The sequence below is a fragment of the Triturus cristatus genome, chromosome 3_1 (assembly GCF_964204655.1).
Source record: "Triturus cristatus chromosome 3_1, aTriCri1.1, whole genome shotgun sequence".
NCBI lineage: Eukaryota > Metazoa > Chordata > Amphibia > Caudata > Salamandridae > Triturus > Triturus cristatus.
The window spans coordinates 816,585,331-816,602,893 of record NC_140583.1 but is presented as its reverse complement, the minus strand read 5'-3'; the positions used below and the strand labels follow the sequence as shown (position 1 = coordinate 816,602,893).

The 17,563-nt window shown below is 43.7% G+C and overlaps 1 protein-coding gene across 1 annotated transcript in view; it reads right to left on the bottom strand.

Moving 5' to 3' along the window:
• MCM3AP (minichromosome maintenance complex component 3 associated protein) overlaps positions 1–17,563 on the bottom strand; it is a 693,444-nt gene that overhangs the window by 17,676 nt on the left and 658,205 nt on the right. The window contains exons 25-27 of the mRNA XM_085645158.1: positions 10,687–10,944; positions 10,301–10,433; positions 5,790–5,987 (exon numbers count right to left, since the gene is read on the bottom strand). Of these exons, the coding sequence (XP_085501284.1) occupies positions 5,790–5,987; positions 10,301–10,433; positions 10,687–10,944 (589 nt within the window). The remainder of the gene's footprint in view (positions 1–5,789; positions 5,988–10,300; positions 10,434–10,686; positions 10,945–17,563) is intronic.

The window sequence follows — 17,563 nt, the reverse complement described above, 5'->3', positions numbered from 1 at the left end:
GGAGGAAAATCAGTTTGGCTTTCGTCCGGGGCATGGTACCGAGTCTGCTTTGATCACTGCTGTGGACGATTTGCGAATGCGGGCGGACAAGGGTCACTCGGCAACTTTGATATTGCTTGACTTGTCCGCCGCATTCGATACGGTCAGCCACAGCATTCTCCTACATCGGCTCGAGGAGATAGGAGTCACAGGCTTGGCCCTTAAATGGCTTCGCTCCTACCTATCAGATAGACGGCAGGCGGTTTTTCTGCCTCCTTTCCAGTCGGACTTCTTGCCAAACAAACAGGGGGTTCCACAGGGCTCTTCTATTAGCCCCATTCTGTTCAATGTTTACATGCGCCCTTTGGTGCAGACCATTAAGTCCTGTAACATCTCTGCAGTCAACTATGCCGATGATACGCAATTGATCATCTCCTTGGATGGGGATGATCAGGTGGATTCTTTATCCACCTTCCACAATTGCATGATGGAGATGACGACTTGGCTGAGGAACAATGATCTGCAGTTTAACGGTTCCAAAACTGAGATTCTACATTGCTCAGTGGGGAGGGTGCCTTTTACCCTGCCTTCCAATTTTTGGCCTCTCCCTCTGGATACCCCTCTGGTTCCAGTAAAGACTGTTCGTAATTTGGGGGTCTGCCTTAATGAGAAGCTAAGTCTGGAGTCACATGTCAATAAGATAGTTTCAAGCTGCTATCTGATCATGAGAGGTTTACGTAGGATTTTGCCCCTTCTTCCTTCTCATGTTCGAGGTACCGTGGTCCGATGTACTATTCTCAGTCGCCTGGACTACTGCAATGCCCTGCTGCTTGCCTCCCCTGCATATCTTATTCAGAGACTTCAACGGATCCAGGCAGCTGCCGCAAAACTTGCTCTTCTTAGACCGCGTTTCTCCTCCAGCACTAGGGCCTTGTCCGAACTACATTGGTTGCCCGTGCATCAGAGAATTTTGTTTAAATCTCTGTGTGTAGCTTTTAAGGCTCTTCATGGCTTTGGCCCTTTACCACTGCAACATCTTTTTAGATGGTATACACCTACGCGCATGTTGCGCTCCTCTTCAGCTAGGTTGGCCTTGATTCCCAAAACAATGAGAGCCACCTTGGGTGGCCGTGCTTTCAGCTCTGCGGCTGCACGCTTATGGAATAGCCTTCCTGTTGAGTTACGACTGATCCAGGATCTGACCCTTTTCCGCAGACAGCTGAAAACCTGGTTGTTCCCCAGAGCCTAATTCTTAGCCTCCCCTCCGTTTTTCCTCCTTCACTCTGTCTTTAGCGCCAGGATGCCCGTAGGGTTGCAGTGCGCTCTACAAATTTAAATACAAATTGGCTCTGGGCATTTGGACTTAGCAGAGGATTTCAACCGTGAAGCTGACTTCTTGGGGAATTACATCAGGTGCAAAATTTGTTACTGTGACTTGGAGTGAGATCAGAACCTACGTGAGGGCTGTGACTTATCCATATGTTTGGTGATGTACAGCTTTGCTTCCCAGTCTGCCTTTATGAGGGGACATAGTAGCACGGCTAAGTCGTGTCCCAAATCCACAAACCAGAGACACACTTCATGTGGGTCCGTGACTAACATCTGTTTTCTGCAGTCATGGCACAGTGTGAAACCTGTCATTTTAGGAGGGGACATTGTTTCCTAGCACACTGGATTTAGTTTGGAAGTTTTTGGAAGTCTGATGAAATTGGGAGCGGAACATTTCTGTATTGCAAGGCGCAGAAATAAAGGAAATGACGTAAGCGAGCAGGGGTGGCACTTATATGAAGCTCCGCTCCATCACTTGCAGGGCAGTACGAAGCCAAAGCAGAGCTGCATGGAGTTATTTACTATCACACACTGCTGGTGTAAATTTTCTGGATTCAGTTTGGCACCTGGTGAGTATTCGAAGGTGAGTAATCTGCAGGTGGAAGAATCCACCAGAATAAGGTCTCACTGCAACATAACAAAAGGACACAGGAGCAAACATAAGTAAGTCCTTTCAAACAAGCAATGGTATTGCATCGGTTTTGCCAATGTGATAAATAATAAGCAGTTTTTATCAATCACCGCCAGGGACGAAGGAAAGAGCTCCCTTACAAGTATCACTGGAGAAGAGAGGATGTGGCACAGTGGCCAGAGATGCTTACTCGAGAGCTGGAGATCCCAGTTCAAGTCTCAGTAAATGCAGGAAAAATATGCCACAGCCAATAGAAATGGAGGAAAAGTAAGTGGCAAGCACAGGAACCAATGAAAAGCCAGGAAAGAAAGGGGGCAGGATACAAGTCCCTTTTAAGTTTATATTGAAAACAATAGATTGCACAACCTAAAAATGCATCATCACTATTGACTTAGAGAGGGCTGACCAATAAAATATAGAAAGGCTGACAAACAACCCTTAACAGTATCCACGGCAAGGTTCTGCCAAGCCACACACATGACAAACAGAAGTATAAGAGTGTAGTCTAGAGATTGACCCGATGGTGTACACACAAAGCCACAAACTGCCCAGCATCAAGAACATATCAAGTCCGTGTACAGATGGTGAGCAGGTGAGATGGCATCCACCACTTCCTCAGGCAGCTAGAATCAGCTCAGTTTGTTCAGTGAAATCTCAAAGCAGGGAGGTGAGGTTGTGGAGGTTTGGCAGAGGAACCCAGCCATGTTGTTGGTATAAAAGGCATTTACATAGAGGTAGGCGGAGCGAAGGCAGATGATCAGACTCAGTATGTCAGAATACAGACCCTCGGAGCCCAGTCCAGAGCGATCAGGAATAATCCCTACTGACCTTGTTCAGAACCTGGGAAAGTAGCAGCAGAGGTGGAAATGCATAAAGGAGACCGGAGTACACGGAAGGCATAATAACCTTGAGGCAGGAACACAGAGTGCAAATAACTCAATAATGAGCGTTCATATGGCAGTAGCAACAAAATCTACTCAATGCAAGCCCTTCAAGACGAAGACACCTTGAATTACCTCCAAGTGCAGATTCCACTCGTGGTAGGCTAGATAGTGTCTTTTGAGCTTGTCCTGCATGGCGTTCAGTTATGCTACCAGATAGTTAACTATCAAGAATATCCCCTAAAGATCCAGCCAGCACCAAAGCCTTTGAGTCTCCTCGCACAGAACATGCGAGCCCACATTGCACTGATTTGTTGCAGCACCATACGGCAGTTGTATTGTCTGTCAGAACTTGGACAGGTTGTTCATGGAAAGTACAAAGGCCTTGAGAGCCAACAGGATGGCACGCAGCTCCAAAAGGTTCATTTGATGCTTCTGTTCCTGCAGAGACCAGGGGCTTCTGATCTCCAACTTCGTCAACACATATGAGCTCAGGCTGGGGGAATGAAAAAGTTCTTCTGCATGTCAGATTGGAATTCTTCATCCACTGTTGAAGGTTACAGGCTGCCTCATCCTACAAATTGATGTTGCCCGAGAAGCACCCCCAGTGCTGAGACCATTTAATGAAGAAATTCCAATGTGGAGACCCGGATGTGTCAATGGTCATGAAACACCAGCAACATACAGAAGGCCAGATGACCAAGAAGCCTCAGAACCTGGCTGGAATACAGGATACAGTCCAAAACATAAACATCACATCCTAAATGTCCTTGACTCATTATGTAAGCAGAAAGCCTTTGACAGCCATGTCTAGAACAGTCCCTATAAAAGGAATCCTCTGCACCTGCCGAAGATTAGGTTTGGACTTGTTGATGAAGAACCCTAGTGAAGATGGTAGCCACATGGTCGTCTGCAGGTCCTCCATGACAGATTACGATGAGTATGCCTTCAACAGCCGGACATCGAGGTATAGGAATATGTGCACTTCCAAAAAGTGAAATTGTCTGTAACCAACGCCATCACCTATGTCAGAGCTCACTGTTCTTTTTGGGCACCAAGAGATCAGGGGAATAGCGTCCATTTCCCTCTCGCCTTCTCTTGGACTCTTGTTAATGTTCCTCTGGCAGCAATTAACCTCTCTGGCAAGGATGGAGGAATGTTCTGTTAAAGTCTGAATGAACATACGAGGAACTAGAGAGGGGATTAACAAAAATGGAAGGGTTTAACCTTGACAGAGAACCTGCAAGACTCATTGGTCCAAAGTAACTGTAAGCCAGTTGGGCAGGTAAGAGTATATTGTGCCCCAACTGGCCACAGGTGATTCTCAAAGGGGGAATCAGAGTAGCTTAGTGGCAGCAGGGGAAGACAAGGACTGCCCATGTTGCTGGGGAGTCCTGTCCATTGACAAAGCCAAACCCCTGAAGCCTTGAAAGGACTAGGCACACTGCTGCATGGGCTAAGACGGCTGACTCCGGTGGTAAGGTAGACCACACAGGTAACCCATGAACTTCCGATATTGTTGATGGTACTGGCAGGATAGTGAGTATAAGCCCAAGGAGAGAGCCAAAGCATGGCCTTCTTTGAACCACTTCAAAGATTAATGTATCTGGTCTCCAAACAGCCTGAAGCCATCAAAAGATATATCCATGAGGGATGCTTGCATGTCCCCGGAGAAAGCTGTGGCAAATATCTAGGAGTGTCAGCAAACTATCACATCAGTGCCTAAACCATGGCCCACACTCTCTTTGGTGTCCAGCCAGATTGTAAAATGAACGCAAAACGCATTGACGATCAAAACAATATTTGCGCAACTAAGTAATACAGTTTGGCCAGAGAAGACTGCAAGAATGGGGACACATACATTTCCAATTAAAAGGATGTAAATTATTACAAGAACAACAAAGATTACTAGCGCTAAACAAAATATATTAAAAACGATTGGTTCGCAAAGACTGAAGAATATTGCAAAGTGGTGCCCTGGTGAATGGTATATCCAGAGATTGTGCGCGGTCCCTTTTTAGTCTAAGCTCTGGAACCAGAAGTGGGGAGCTGCCGGCACACACCTGCTCAAACTAATAAAGCAGTAGCACAATCAATTTTGAAAACTGGAGAGCTCAAGAGTAGAAGTGGGTTGGTTTGCAAACAGGACTGTATACAATCCGAGTCAAGAAAAGTAATGAAAATGCAAACATTCAATATCAAAATGTTTTACAATGACATTAAGTAATGTACTGTCAGAAGTGTGGGTGTTCTATTCTTAGATGTTTGGGGGGACCTCATTGAACAGGAAGCTGCTGTTGAGACTATAGTCAGAAGCAAGCGACCGACTAACAATGCCCAGAACTGCTAGACTTCTACCGAAGACCTAGTTACTTATTGACTATGAACTCCCGGTTTTGTTGTGATCCCTACAACTCTTATCTCTTGAACTATAAAAAAAACCTTTTTATTCTACAAAAACAGTAAAGCACTTAATCAGATGAAAGAGTTCAGTAAGGAAGGGCAAAATGAAGCTGGGCTTAAAGCCACAAGTCCTAACAAAATACACCCCTTCATTTGAATACATGAGCATCAGGTAGAGGAAGAGTACACAAATAGAGAGCTATCAACATTCCATAGAAAAACTTAACACAGAACATGAGTTGGTTAGTATGATTCGAAATGGAGATCACTCTGAGAATGTAGTCAGGAATCTGTGGAAACCGGTGCATCGTTTTTTATAGAAAGGACAGTGAATGCATGAAGCAACCTTCAACAAGGAATTAAGGAAACGGAGCCAATTAAGTAGATCCTGGAACAGGCACATGGAAGAACAGCAATTGAGAAAATAATACTAACATTTAATACCTTAGAATATGTGATGTCCAATTTAGAATCTATCTACTGCCACAGCCTTTGCTTCCATAACTCTGTAAACTCTTGTGCCCATGCCCCTGCGGATTGATAAAAGCAGATTCTTCTCTATTTACCTTTGACTCTCCTCCTTCTCGGCCTGCAGGCTACGCGACAGTTTCCCTGGAAGAAGCTCCTCACGGGATGGAACATAAGTGATGTCTACCTCATGCGGACACTGAGGTGTGGTATCTGCACTTACATGCTGGATTGGGGAATGAGATTCTGAAGTCCGTCTGTGTAATGCCAAAGTTCGGCTCTGATTCAGTAAGGCACTGAAAGGGAAGCAGACTTCAGTCAGAAGTGAATAACTAGAGCAACTCTCATTCTCACCTCCCTGCTTCACTCCACTATCCTCCCTTGCCTCAGTCCTCCTCACCCTCAGCTCAGTGTTCTTTCATCTCCACTTCAGTTTCCATCCATCAGGCCTCCTATTACTTGCCACCTCAAGCAGCAGTGCTGCCTGTGCTTTGGTTTCATTCCAGCATACACCACTGTCCTATACCTTCAATTCCCGCCCAGTCATTTAGCTTCTGTCCACTTCCTGTCCTCTAGTTTTAGGCCCCTTCTCCTGAGCCCATGCCTCTTCCCACCATGGTTTCAGCACTCCTTCACTACAGCTCACCTCCTGCTCCTTTTACCACGACTCTAGGCCCCTTTCACCAAGTTCCCACAGCACACTCCAATATCAAAGAAGCTCAAAAGAAATCCTAAGAGGATAATTAGGAAAAAATAGCAATTGTCAGTAGAATATAAAGACTTGCAGAGCATTTCTCTGAAAACTAGTTCGCTCTTTATCCTTTCAAGGATGTGTTCGCCTGTGCACATGGTAGGTCAGAGTACACTTAACACCCAATTGTCTTTTCTGCTCCTTTTGGATCTCTTTCTACCTCTGCAGAGGATAAGGCACACACTCACAGCAACGGCTGATATTGCTAGAATGGTTTCAATGCAGGAAAAATAGTTACCTCGTCCGATCATCTATTGTATCTCCAGCTCAGTATGAATCTCTGTACCGCATAAGTCTTGAGCTAGTGCCCCTATTCAAGAGGGTAAATACCTCTATCAGGTGTGCTCTAGATCAGGCAGACAGCAGCTCGGGCAGTAGACATGCTTGGCTAAGAATTTCAGGATTCAAGCCTGAGGTACGAGCCTCTATTCTTAATCAACCCTTTGACAAAGAACACCTCTTTGGTCCAGCTGATGATACATCACTAGAAAAGATGAAAAAGGATACTGAAGTTGCTAAGTCCATTGGGGCCTTACAATCCCCTTCCAACAGAGGATCCTTTCGTTGCTCATTTTACAGGGGCGGCTCCAAAAATGTGTCTACAGACAATACCTCCTCCTCTTACTAGGGCAACAATCAGTCGCCCTCTTCAAGAGGTTATTTTTAAGGTGGATATAGAGGAAACAACGGCAAGGGAAGAGGCAGCGGTAACTCAACACGCACTTCCCCTGCAAACACCAAACAGTGACTTTCTTTCCATACCCCCAACCATTTCACCCCTGTCGAGGGACATCTTTACCAATTTCTACCCATTTGGAATATGGTTACATCAGACAAATGGGTTCTACAAATTATACAATCTGGTTATTGCTGGAGCTTACAAGCACTCCACCGAACATTCCACCAAGGTTACACCGCATGTCACAAGAACATTTCACCCTTCTAAAGAAAGAGGTTCTCTTTGTTGCAGAAAGGCGCAATAGAACCAGTCCCTTTACAATACCAGGGGAGTACTCCCTCTACTTTCCAATTCCCAAAAAGGACGGCTCCCTCAGGCCTATATTAGACCTCAGAGATCTAAATCTAAACATTCAGTCAGACCATTTTCATATGATAACACTCCAACAAGTGGTTCCCCTTCTTCAGCAAGGTGACTTTCTCTCCACTCTGGATTAAAAGGACGCTTACTTTCATATTCCAATACATCCTGTGCACCACAAATACCTCAGGTTTGTGGTAGCAGGTCAGCACTATCAATTAAAAGTCCTCCTTTTCGGAGTAACAACCGCACCCAGGCTTTTCACAAAATGCTTGGCAGTAGTCGCAGCCCATCTAAGAAGACAACATTTTTATGCCTTCCCATACTTAGACAACTGGCTCATAAAGGCCAGCTCGCACAACCGCTGTCTGTGTCACACACAAAAAACTGTGTAATTGCTCCACGAGCTACGATTCACAGTAAATCTGTCAAAATCCTATCTCTAACCATCCACGTCTCAAGCATATCTAGGAGCTACTATAAACACACAAAAATTTCTAGCATACCAAACTCCAGCCAGAGTCCGGAATATACAAATCCTGATGTCTCCGTTTCAGCCTCAACCCTCCTTACCAGCTCGAGTGTTCTTGCAGTTACTGGGAATGATGGAGTCTTGCATTTTTATAGTCCCCTACCAAAGACTTCAAATGCGTCCCCTACAGGGATGCTTAGCACGTCAGTGGAACCAAGCTCACGGTCAGTTATCAGATCTAGTGTTGGTAGACGGCAGCACCCATCGCTCTCTGCAGTGGTGTAACACACAAAACCTTCAGCGACCCAGTTCCACAGATAGTACTGACAGCAGATGCATCACTGACAGGATGGGGAGTGCATCTCCAAACCAACACAATTCAGGGCATTTGGAGCTTGCAGCAGAAACTGCTTCATATCAATCATCTAGAGCTGCTAGCGATTGTTGTGGCGCTGAAAGCATTTCAAGTTCAGTTAGTATGCAAGACTGTCCTAATTCGTACAGACGACATGACTGCCATGTACTACATACAAAAAAAGGGAGGGACACTCTCTCCAGCTGTCACAGACAGCACAGACCATCTGGAAATGGGCCATACATCACAAAATATATCTCCTAGCATTACACCTTCCCACACAATCAGATGGCAGATTTGCTCAGTCATCAGACACAGCAAACCCACAAATGGGAAATACACCATCAAGTTGTCCTCCTTTCAAATGTGGGGTTTCCCACACATAGACCTGTTCGCCACACATCTAAACGCAAAATGCCCAAACTTCGCGTTCAGGTATCCACAACCATTGTCCATGGACGAATTAGTCAGGGATATTTGCTTACGCTTTTCCGCCTCTCCCACTCATTCCATTAGTGGTTCGGAAACTCAATTAAGCGTCCCTGACACTAATCCTAGTTGCTCCCACATGGGCACAGCAACCTTGGTTCACAACCCTATTGGAACTCTAAGTAGTTCCACATCAAAAACTACGTCTTACACCCAATCTCCTCACACAGAGCCATGGAGACATAAGACATCCAGACCCCAGTCAACTCAAGCTGGTGATCTGTCTCCTGAAGTCTTAGAGTTTGGCTATCTTAATCTACCGCCAGACTGCATGAATATTATCAAAGAAGCTAGCTGTCCTACCACAAGAGACTGCTATGAGGCAAAGTGGAAGCGGTTTGTGATATACTGTAATAACATCCACATCAACCTGCTTGATGCTTCTGTACAAATCATTATATGTTATTTGTTACAAACTACACGTTCCAATTTAGCGTACACGTCCATACGTTTACATCTGGCTGCAATAGCTGCATACCTTCAGAATAGGCAACATCTATCTCTTTTTAGAGTGCCTGTTATCAAAGCCTTTATGGAGGGACCCAAAGGAGTCATTCCGCCGAGACGTCCCCCTGATCCAGTGTAGAATCTCAATATTGTCCTCACCAGACTAATGGGTCCACCTTTTGAGCCATTGTACAAATGTGAATTGCAGTTTCTCCCATGGAAAGCTGCTTTCCTCGTTGCTATCACATCACTCAGAAGAGTGGGTGAGCTTCATGCATTAACTATAGAAGAATCCTTTTTACAAATGCACCAAAATAAAGTGGTTCTTCGAACTAATCCTAAATTCCTTCCTAAAGTCATTTCTGCTTTTCATATCAATCAATCTGTTGAGTTACCGGTGTTCTTCCCTCAACCAGATTCAGTGGCAGAACGTGCCCTACACACATTAGATATGAAGAGAGCATTGCTTTAATACATAGAAAGGACAAAGCCTTTCCGTAACACAAATCAACTCTGTCGCTTTTGATCCACCACACATAGGCAATTCCATATCAAAATCAGGTATTGCAAGGTGGATAGTCAAGTGCATTCAAATATGCTATGCAAAAGCAAAAGGAACACTAACAGTTTCCCCTAGAGCACACTCTACACGCAAACTGGGGGCTTCTATGGCAGTCTTGTGAAATATACCCATAGATGACTTATGCAAAGCTGCGACATGGTCTACAGCTCACACATTCGCAAAATATATATATATATATATATATTCAAATTTTGAAAAGGGGCATCTCGTGAAGAAAACAAATACACCATGATAGTCCCGATTGTCAATACGACGCCCAGCATTTTAGAAAGCCTGTAGTTCTCATGAGCAATATGCATACCATATGAGGAAACGCTAGGAAGATTTCACCCACCCCCAAAGTCTATTCCTAAGCATAGGTTCATAGTACACTTCGCATATCGCAGCCTCTTATGTCTTCAATTCACTGTGGACTTCTCTGTACGCATGGAGGGCTCAGGATGCTGCACTCTACTCAGAGAACAGGTGGTTACCTCTCAAACCCTCGCTCTTTGATCGCTCTCAGCGTGTTCATTCGAGCATGTTCCCAAGACACTGGCTGCACAAACTTCTTAAGATCATCCTTGAAGAAGTACACCCCAATCTGGCTATCCTCAGTCAAGGCATCTATGTGAATCAGAAACAAAACCAAAATTAGAAATGGAGTTTCATCACAGTGGCATGTAGAATATTCTCCTCTGATTAAATGAAATTGAAAAATGTGGCACGACAGACAGGGAGTAGGCACAAGCAGAGTCCTTTAAAGAAAAAACTATTCCCACATTCTGCGACTAAAACCCTGGTGAGAGCCACTAGTGACTTTCAAACCAGCACAACATATACCGTCATATGCGAAAGCAATAACCAGCAGTAGTGTGACCTGAAGCAATTGGTAGCCTTGGTGGTTTCCAATCCCTGAGTTTGTGGTCAATACACAGCATGAAAAGGTTGTCCCAAGGGATGTCCTGGACAGAGGGTCCTTCCTCTCCGGAGAAGACAAATTCCTCTCTCTTCCACCTGGCATAGGTCTTACTCAGGAGATTTTCCACCCGAGATTCCAGAATCGGTAGGGTTAGCAGGGAACTAGGAATCTGAGACACATACTGAAAAATCATGGAACAGACAGGACGCCAGGGAGCTGCAAATCAATAGAAAAGAACAAGTAAACATTGTTTTTTTGTTTTTTTTTTAAACATTAAACAAAGTGTGATGTGCACATTCAAACAAACAGAAAATATTCCTGTACTGCACAAAACCATTCTATATAAAAGAGAAAGTCAGGTACATAAAATACCTGCTGAGGCTTACACTAAAAGCAAATTGGTTTGTGACTCTACAACATTCACAACACGCATAACATGCTTCAAGGACGCAACAATTATGCTTACCATACGCACTGTAAGCAGAGTGATCACAACCAGGGCTTGGTGGAAGGTAAACAAGGTTCACCCAAAAAACAGCAAGCAGGATGTGGTAGTAGCTTCACCTGGATGCTACTGATTAACTGAACATATCCGCAAAGCTAAGGACCTAACCTACATCCCCAAACAAAGAACAGCTCCTAGCTGTAATTCTGTCATACTCTCTAAGTGAGGGACTAGTTCAGAGCCATCAGAAGATAGGTCATCTTTTTTTTTTTTTTTAGATATTAAGAATATGGAAATGACGCACTCAAAAAAGGCAATGGATTATACACTGAGCAAGAACAAAGTGGCCAGAAGTCTTCAAGAACTGGCAAGGGCACTTTCAAAGAATCTGAGCACTACAGAAGACCAAGGGGAATGAGTCCTTTTACGAGAGCCACAAGGGGAATCAGGTCAAGAAGATTTCCCACCATACCCCCTTTCACAAATGCTAGGTGTTTTATATACTGTAAGAAGAGCAATTTTAAGAGATGCCAAAACAAAGATGCAAATAGGATTCCCTAGATCACTAAATGTCTCTTTTGCATGGATGACCTCATAAGGGGTTCAGAAGAGGTGGCTAGGCTGACTCTGGACGTGTACTCGGCTAACCCTGAAAGTATAAATGTGGTAATTCTAAACTCACACCAGTACCTCTAAACTGCCCACGTCAAGAGACAGAGGGCCACTGTTCACCGAAACAGTGGAGCTACAATGGCCACGGCTGAGCAAAAGGTTCTTGAATTCAGGAACCTTTTATCCAGTTTGGTCTTTAGGCATGATGGCGACCAATTAGATCGTCCCATAACCCCACACATTTACAGCTGTAGGTCAGGGAGGCGCTTGATCTTTTTACAGTTGTGCTTGTTGTAAGAGTTGTGACCTTACTGGTGGACAGCTGAAGTGTTTCCCTTAACCAGACTATTATTCTTGTGAAAGCATAGACGTCCTTAAAAGGGACTTAGGCTGCTTTAAAACAAAATGTTTCCCATTTCGGAGGAAATTGCATGGGAGCAGGCAGTAGCCCTCCTACCCACTATTTACTCCCACTGAGGCTGCTGTCATGATTCTAAATGGGTAAGCTGTCTCCATGGGGGGCAACTGCGGCCCCAGACCATTGCCGCCTACCTTTCCGACTCGTAAATATAAGGGGAACACTACTTTAATAATCCCCACCTATTTGTAATTTCGGAAAAGAGTTGCAAACTCTTTTACAAGCTGGAAAGAATTTTCTGATTTGTAAAAGGGCATTTCTTTACTGTAAAACATGCTTTTGTTTTTGCAAACTATTAAAGGTGTTGCAACCACAAACGGGCTTTGTGCATCTGACTCACACAGCCAGTATGGAGGAGTTATAATAAAGCCTGGAGCTATTGACTGGCTCCTGAAGGTACACACAACTTCTTGTTTTCTGTCTATTTTTAACTGAACTATCTAACTCGATGTTAAAGTACTTTTTTCTTTTTGAACAGAACACACTGATGTTGCTCAGTTTTATGCAGTATATCAGAATTTAAATGTGTGTCTAATCCTACTACCACCAACAGTAGGCATGGATTCCTCGCCTTCTTTACCCTAAGGGAGTCAAGTGCCAAAAGGTGTAACTTATTTATCCAATAAGAGTGCAAAAGTATTATTCCCCCAACTGACATGACTGGTATTCAATTTAATCCACTGATTTTCGTACCCACTGGCACTTCTAATAAGAGGTCTGCGAGTGAGTGAAGGGTTTCATTGATGAGACCAGGCAGTAAGTAGAGGCTTAAAATGATGCAGTTGTCAGGTAAGAACACCTAATGCCCCAGCTCATCTGTATGGACTTTGGAAAATCTGTAATGGGAATGATTTGTTTAACAAGTTATCTTATCCCATAGGAAACCAGAGTGGGAGACATGCATGTACCCCTAGTGTCATATAAAGGTGCGCTGTGTGCCCCAAAGTTGGGTTCCTTGTAGTAAAACTGCGTCAGAGGCATGTTTTTGATGAACTGAAAAACCTCTCCTCTTAATTTTGATGTGTAAGCAACTAACATTCCATGTCAACACCGGAATTCATCTGGGTGTGCTGTGCGTCATTGTGAAGTCCAGTTTCATCATCAAAGTAAAGCAATAAATGTATGCAATGTCTTCTATCTGTACAGTGAAAATACCCATTCTTTATGGAATAAAAGTGTTGGAGCTATTCATGCTATTGCCCCAGGAGCACCCAGGGCTTCCTTTCAAGTGTGTGTAGTTAGCCTTACCCATAGTTGCTTACTTAGGCATGAATATGCAGGTTGTCAGAAGTATGTGGCTCTAGCCCACAGGGCTTCGAATGAGGACCCCAGGCCTTCTGGAATGACCCCAAAAAACTATTTACAGTTCACAGTTCTGTGGCTAGCTGTCACATCTTGCCGGGCTGTTTTTACTTTTCCTGGCCTGAGCTTCCCTCTAATACTTGAGATCCAGGTATTGAGCCAGCGAGCAAGAAGATGTTTCTGGGGTGATCCCTCCATCCCATCATGAGCACCCTCCAGCCTGACATTATTACATCAAGCCATACCTTACACATCTTCGATTATATCTTACAGACATTTGGCAGCAACTACCCTAAGCACCACAGTGGCTTCCAATGCCTTCTGTTGCAGAAATGAGACCCTCAGCAACTTGATTGACTGTATTGCAGAGGGGTTGGTGGAGGACCGACCCATCCTGTTGAACTTCTGCTATTGCCCTTCAGCAGCGCTTTGGTGTCCGGGATTGCCTGCAAAATCACATTATTGGAGAAGAACTCCCATCACAGGTTATTTTATAGGCTCTCTTAGTAAAGGGTCAGACTGCACAATTAACTCATGCATAGTTTTCACATACTTGTCAATTTTGATTTCTTGCAGGGGTTGCTGTCTCCTGCCATGCAGCACACTGGGCCCTATTTGAGGAGCAGTGGTGGGCATGCTCGTCGCCTCCTTGTCAGGTGGCAGTTCTTCCTCTATTAGTCCAATGCTCCTCCACCTCACGCTAAGGCCTACTTTCTCGCTTGCTGGGTCCAGCCAGATGTAGCTGGGACCCATGCATACTGAAAACCAGATCCAGTGGTCGAACCTTCTACATCACTCCTAAATCATGGAACAACCTGCTGCTACAGATAAGGGCCTCCTCCTCACTTGTTCAATTCAGCAAGCATCTGAAGACCTGGATTTTTGAGTAGTTCCACTAGGTCCTACGTTTGGCTAGCCTCACACCTGCTCAGTGCCAGGATGACATTCCTGGGTGATGGAGTGTGCTCTACAAATCTGCATGAATTAATATAAAATACCATGACCCTCATCAGGGCTCTGGAAATAGCGTCTCACAGTTGCCCCTCTCACCACTGCTTCCAGGCTACAACAGGTCTTCAGGGTTCGGCCTTCTCTTCATTGCTAGTGCGTCACTCTATATCGGTGGACCAGCAGCTCTCCTGGACCTGCCGCACTAAAGCAGGTTCACAGCACGGCAGCAGGCAGCAAAGGGAAGCATGCCAGTCCCAACAATGAATCAGGAAGCTGTGTAATCCCTGCATCACCATAAGCCTTCCCAAACCTCTACTCGGAAGTCTCAGGTGGGTCACTGTGAAGGCCTCTGCCTCTCTGGCCCCTCATCACGCATCCAAGACAAACCGTTCAGGCCACAATCATCGCTTGTTCTCCACACCTTGCAGGGTCCAATGTCATCACCACTGTAGAATCTCAGCCTGAACAACTGCAGACGTATATCAGAGCTAAGTATTTGCTTCAAGAATAAGGTGGATAAGGATGTGTTGGCTGTCTGTGGCAGGAGCGCAACCTCTATCTAGGTCATGCCCTCTCAAGCAACAAATTATGTTGGAAACCTGATCCAGCCATGATCCATTGCTTTACTATTACATTACTTTCATGTCTTTTTGGTGGTACAATCATTAGAAAGCTTTAGTGCCAACTGTCATGCATTTATAACACAATCCTATTTTAATACATATAAAATTATTTATTCTTTTACATGATTTTAGGCTGCAACACTTTAACGTGTTGCAATACAAGTGACTTAATTGTGTACCTTGTGAAGAGCCTGTGGTTATTTATATTAAGAATGTCATTTTTTATTTGAATGTGCTAGTGAAAGTGAACATCATTGGTATTTAGCCAGAGGATCGTAATGGAGAGTAGGACCAACCATAAAACAATTTTTTTTGTTATCCTAGTCCATATTAAAAACAATCCAAAACAATCACAAATTCATAATATCACAATGGGTTCAAAGTACTCTGACGGCATAGTTGGAGTTACAAATGCTTCTTTATTTTCCTATATTTGCACCATATGATATATTATGTTTTGGCTGCTGTATATAATGGACTGACCATCGTCAATACACAGCGTGGACCTAGAGTGAATGAGAGCAGACTCAAATAAATTGTTAATGCATTCTTAGTGGAGTTTCAACACGGACTGATGTTATCAATGATTTAAATGCATGGGAACCTACCCTGTTGCTTTATTAATTATTTTGGGAAAGACATATACAAAAACGCAGTCTAACGATGCTGGCATTGGTCATATGGCTTGCAGCTGGGACCCTTTTTTGACAAAACATTAAAATAATGTACAGAGCAATCCATTTTCTGTACATTATTTCATCTTATTGCAATGCAATAGTGTGAATAAAATTCAAATAGAAAAGTTTCATATTCAGTTGCAGTCTGGTAAAGATTACAAAACGAGGCTTCAACAAAAACCAATGCCAGTCTTCAACATAGAGGCTAACAAATACATCATCATACACCTTAAGTCCATCATGAGCCACATTACAATATAGACACCATGAAAGCCCCACTTGCAACTGCCTGTTCCTAAAGGTAGACAGATGCTAAAATGTAGGTACAGCATTTCCTTTACAAGAAATGTATGTTTAAAAGATAAAACATAGCACTCCACAATCATCTACACTAATAGGTCACAAAGAAGCTCCAGGTGTGGTCTGGACATCCAACAGGGTGACGGCGGGCATTTCTTGATATGGAACTGCACACTCACGCCTGCTGTTTTCACCAATAAGCAGAAGATGCTGCACAAGGGTCCAAGTTATATCATTCAACAAAGGTTAGAGAAACAAGATAAATAGGCTCCTGCATAAAGGTATGCCTCTAGCCAGGCACAAGTGCCTTAATGTACACTGCTGTGCATATTTGTTTATCCCAAAATAAGAAAGCAACAGCGTAGGCTCACACACCTTTACACACACTTGTCGGTCCATAATGAAACCCCACTATGAACGGCTCAGCAATTGTTTTTCACATCTTTGAAACAAATATTTTTATTAAAGAAAATAAAAGAAGGATATCCAAATCCCAATGGCGAAGGCCAGTCAACTAAGTAGCCCTGCCGGAATAGGCACAAACTGTGAGATTTAAAAACTGACTTAGCACAACCTGCTCATGCTAACCATGCCTTCTAGCTGTGCCAGTCCATGTCGTGGAAAGCTTTCTTTCCATTGGCACTTGAAGTGAGAAATGTATGATTAGTTTATTCAGTGGCAAGAGTTTACATTTCTGAATAAGTTTGAAGGTAGTCTGCACACGTTGTCATGACTTTAGATGTCTGCATATGGGTATCTCCTTTTTTCAGTCTCATCATATGATTTCCATTGGGTCCCTGTATACAAAAACTTATACATTTATGTCTTGCCTCTTTTTGACCAGCTTTTACTCATTTTGGGTTGACAGGGGGATCCCCTGCCATCAGTTTCTGTGACTCACAGACAGATTTTCAATTGTTAATAAACATTTTCAGATTTCGAACTGTAGGAAACTAAAAAGAAGAATTTGTAATTCTAACCACAAGATGAGCACTTTCAACCAAATGTGACATAAAAGAAGAAACATAACTCAAACGATCATAAGATTAGATAAAGAAAAACAATATTTTTGTTAGGACCTACACTTCATTGAAAGTACCTGGCTAGATACCAAAGATAATGTGCACTTTGCTACGAACAGACATTCTCGATGCAAATAATCACAACTGCTTTACTTGTGTGAGCAAATGAATCGTTGATGGATGAAAAAAAGTCAAAACAGCGCATAAATCATGGTTAACTTTTCATATATTTTGAAAAGCATGATTGTGATGTAAATGTGCACATGCTGGGTCTTAAGGTCTAAAATGCATGCACCAAAGGAAAGAGCATTACAGTTGTAGATTTCAAAAGAAAAGACCATATAAATCTACCAAGTTTTCCTAAAAAAATGCATTTCCCTTTGGGACACTGTTACGAGTACTGATTGCCTCAATTGCCACAGGGACGCCTCAGGTCTTGCAGAATCTGATGGTTCCTGAGGGTCTCCTTGCTTTAGTGAATCATG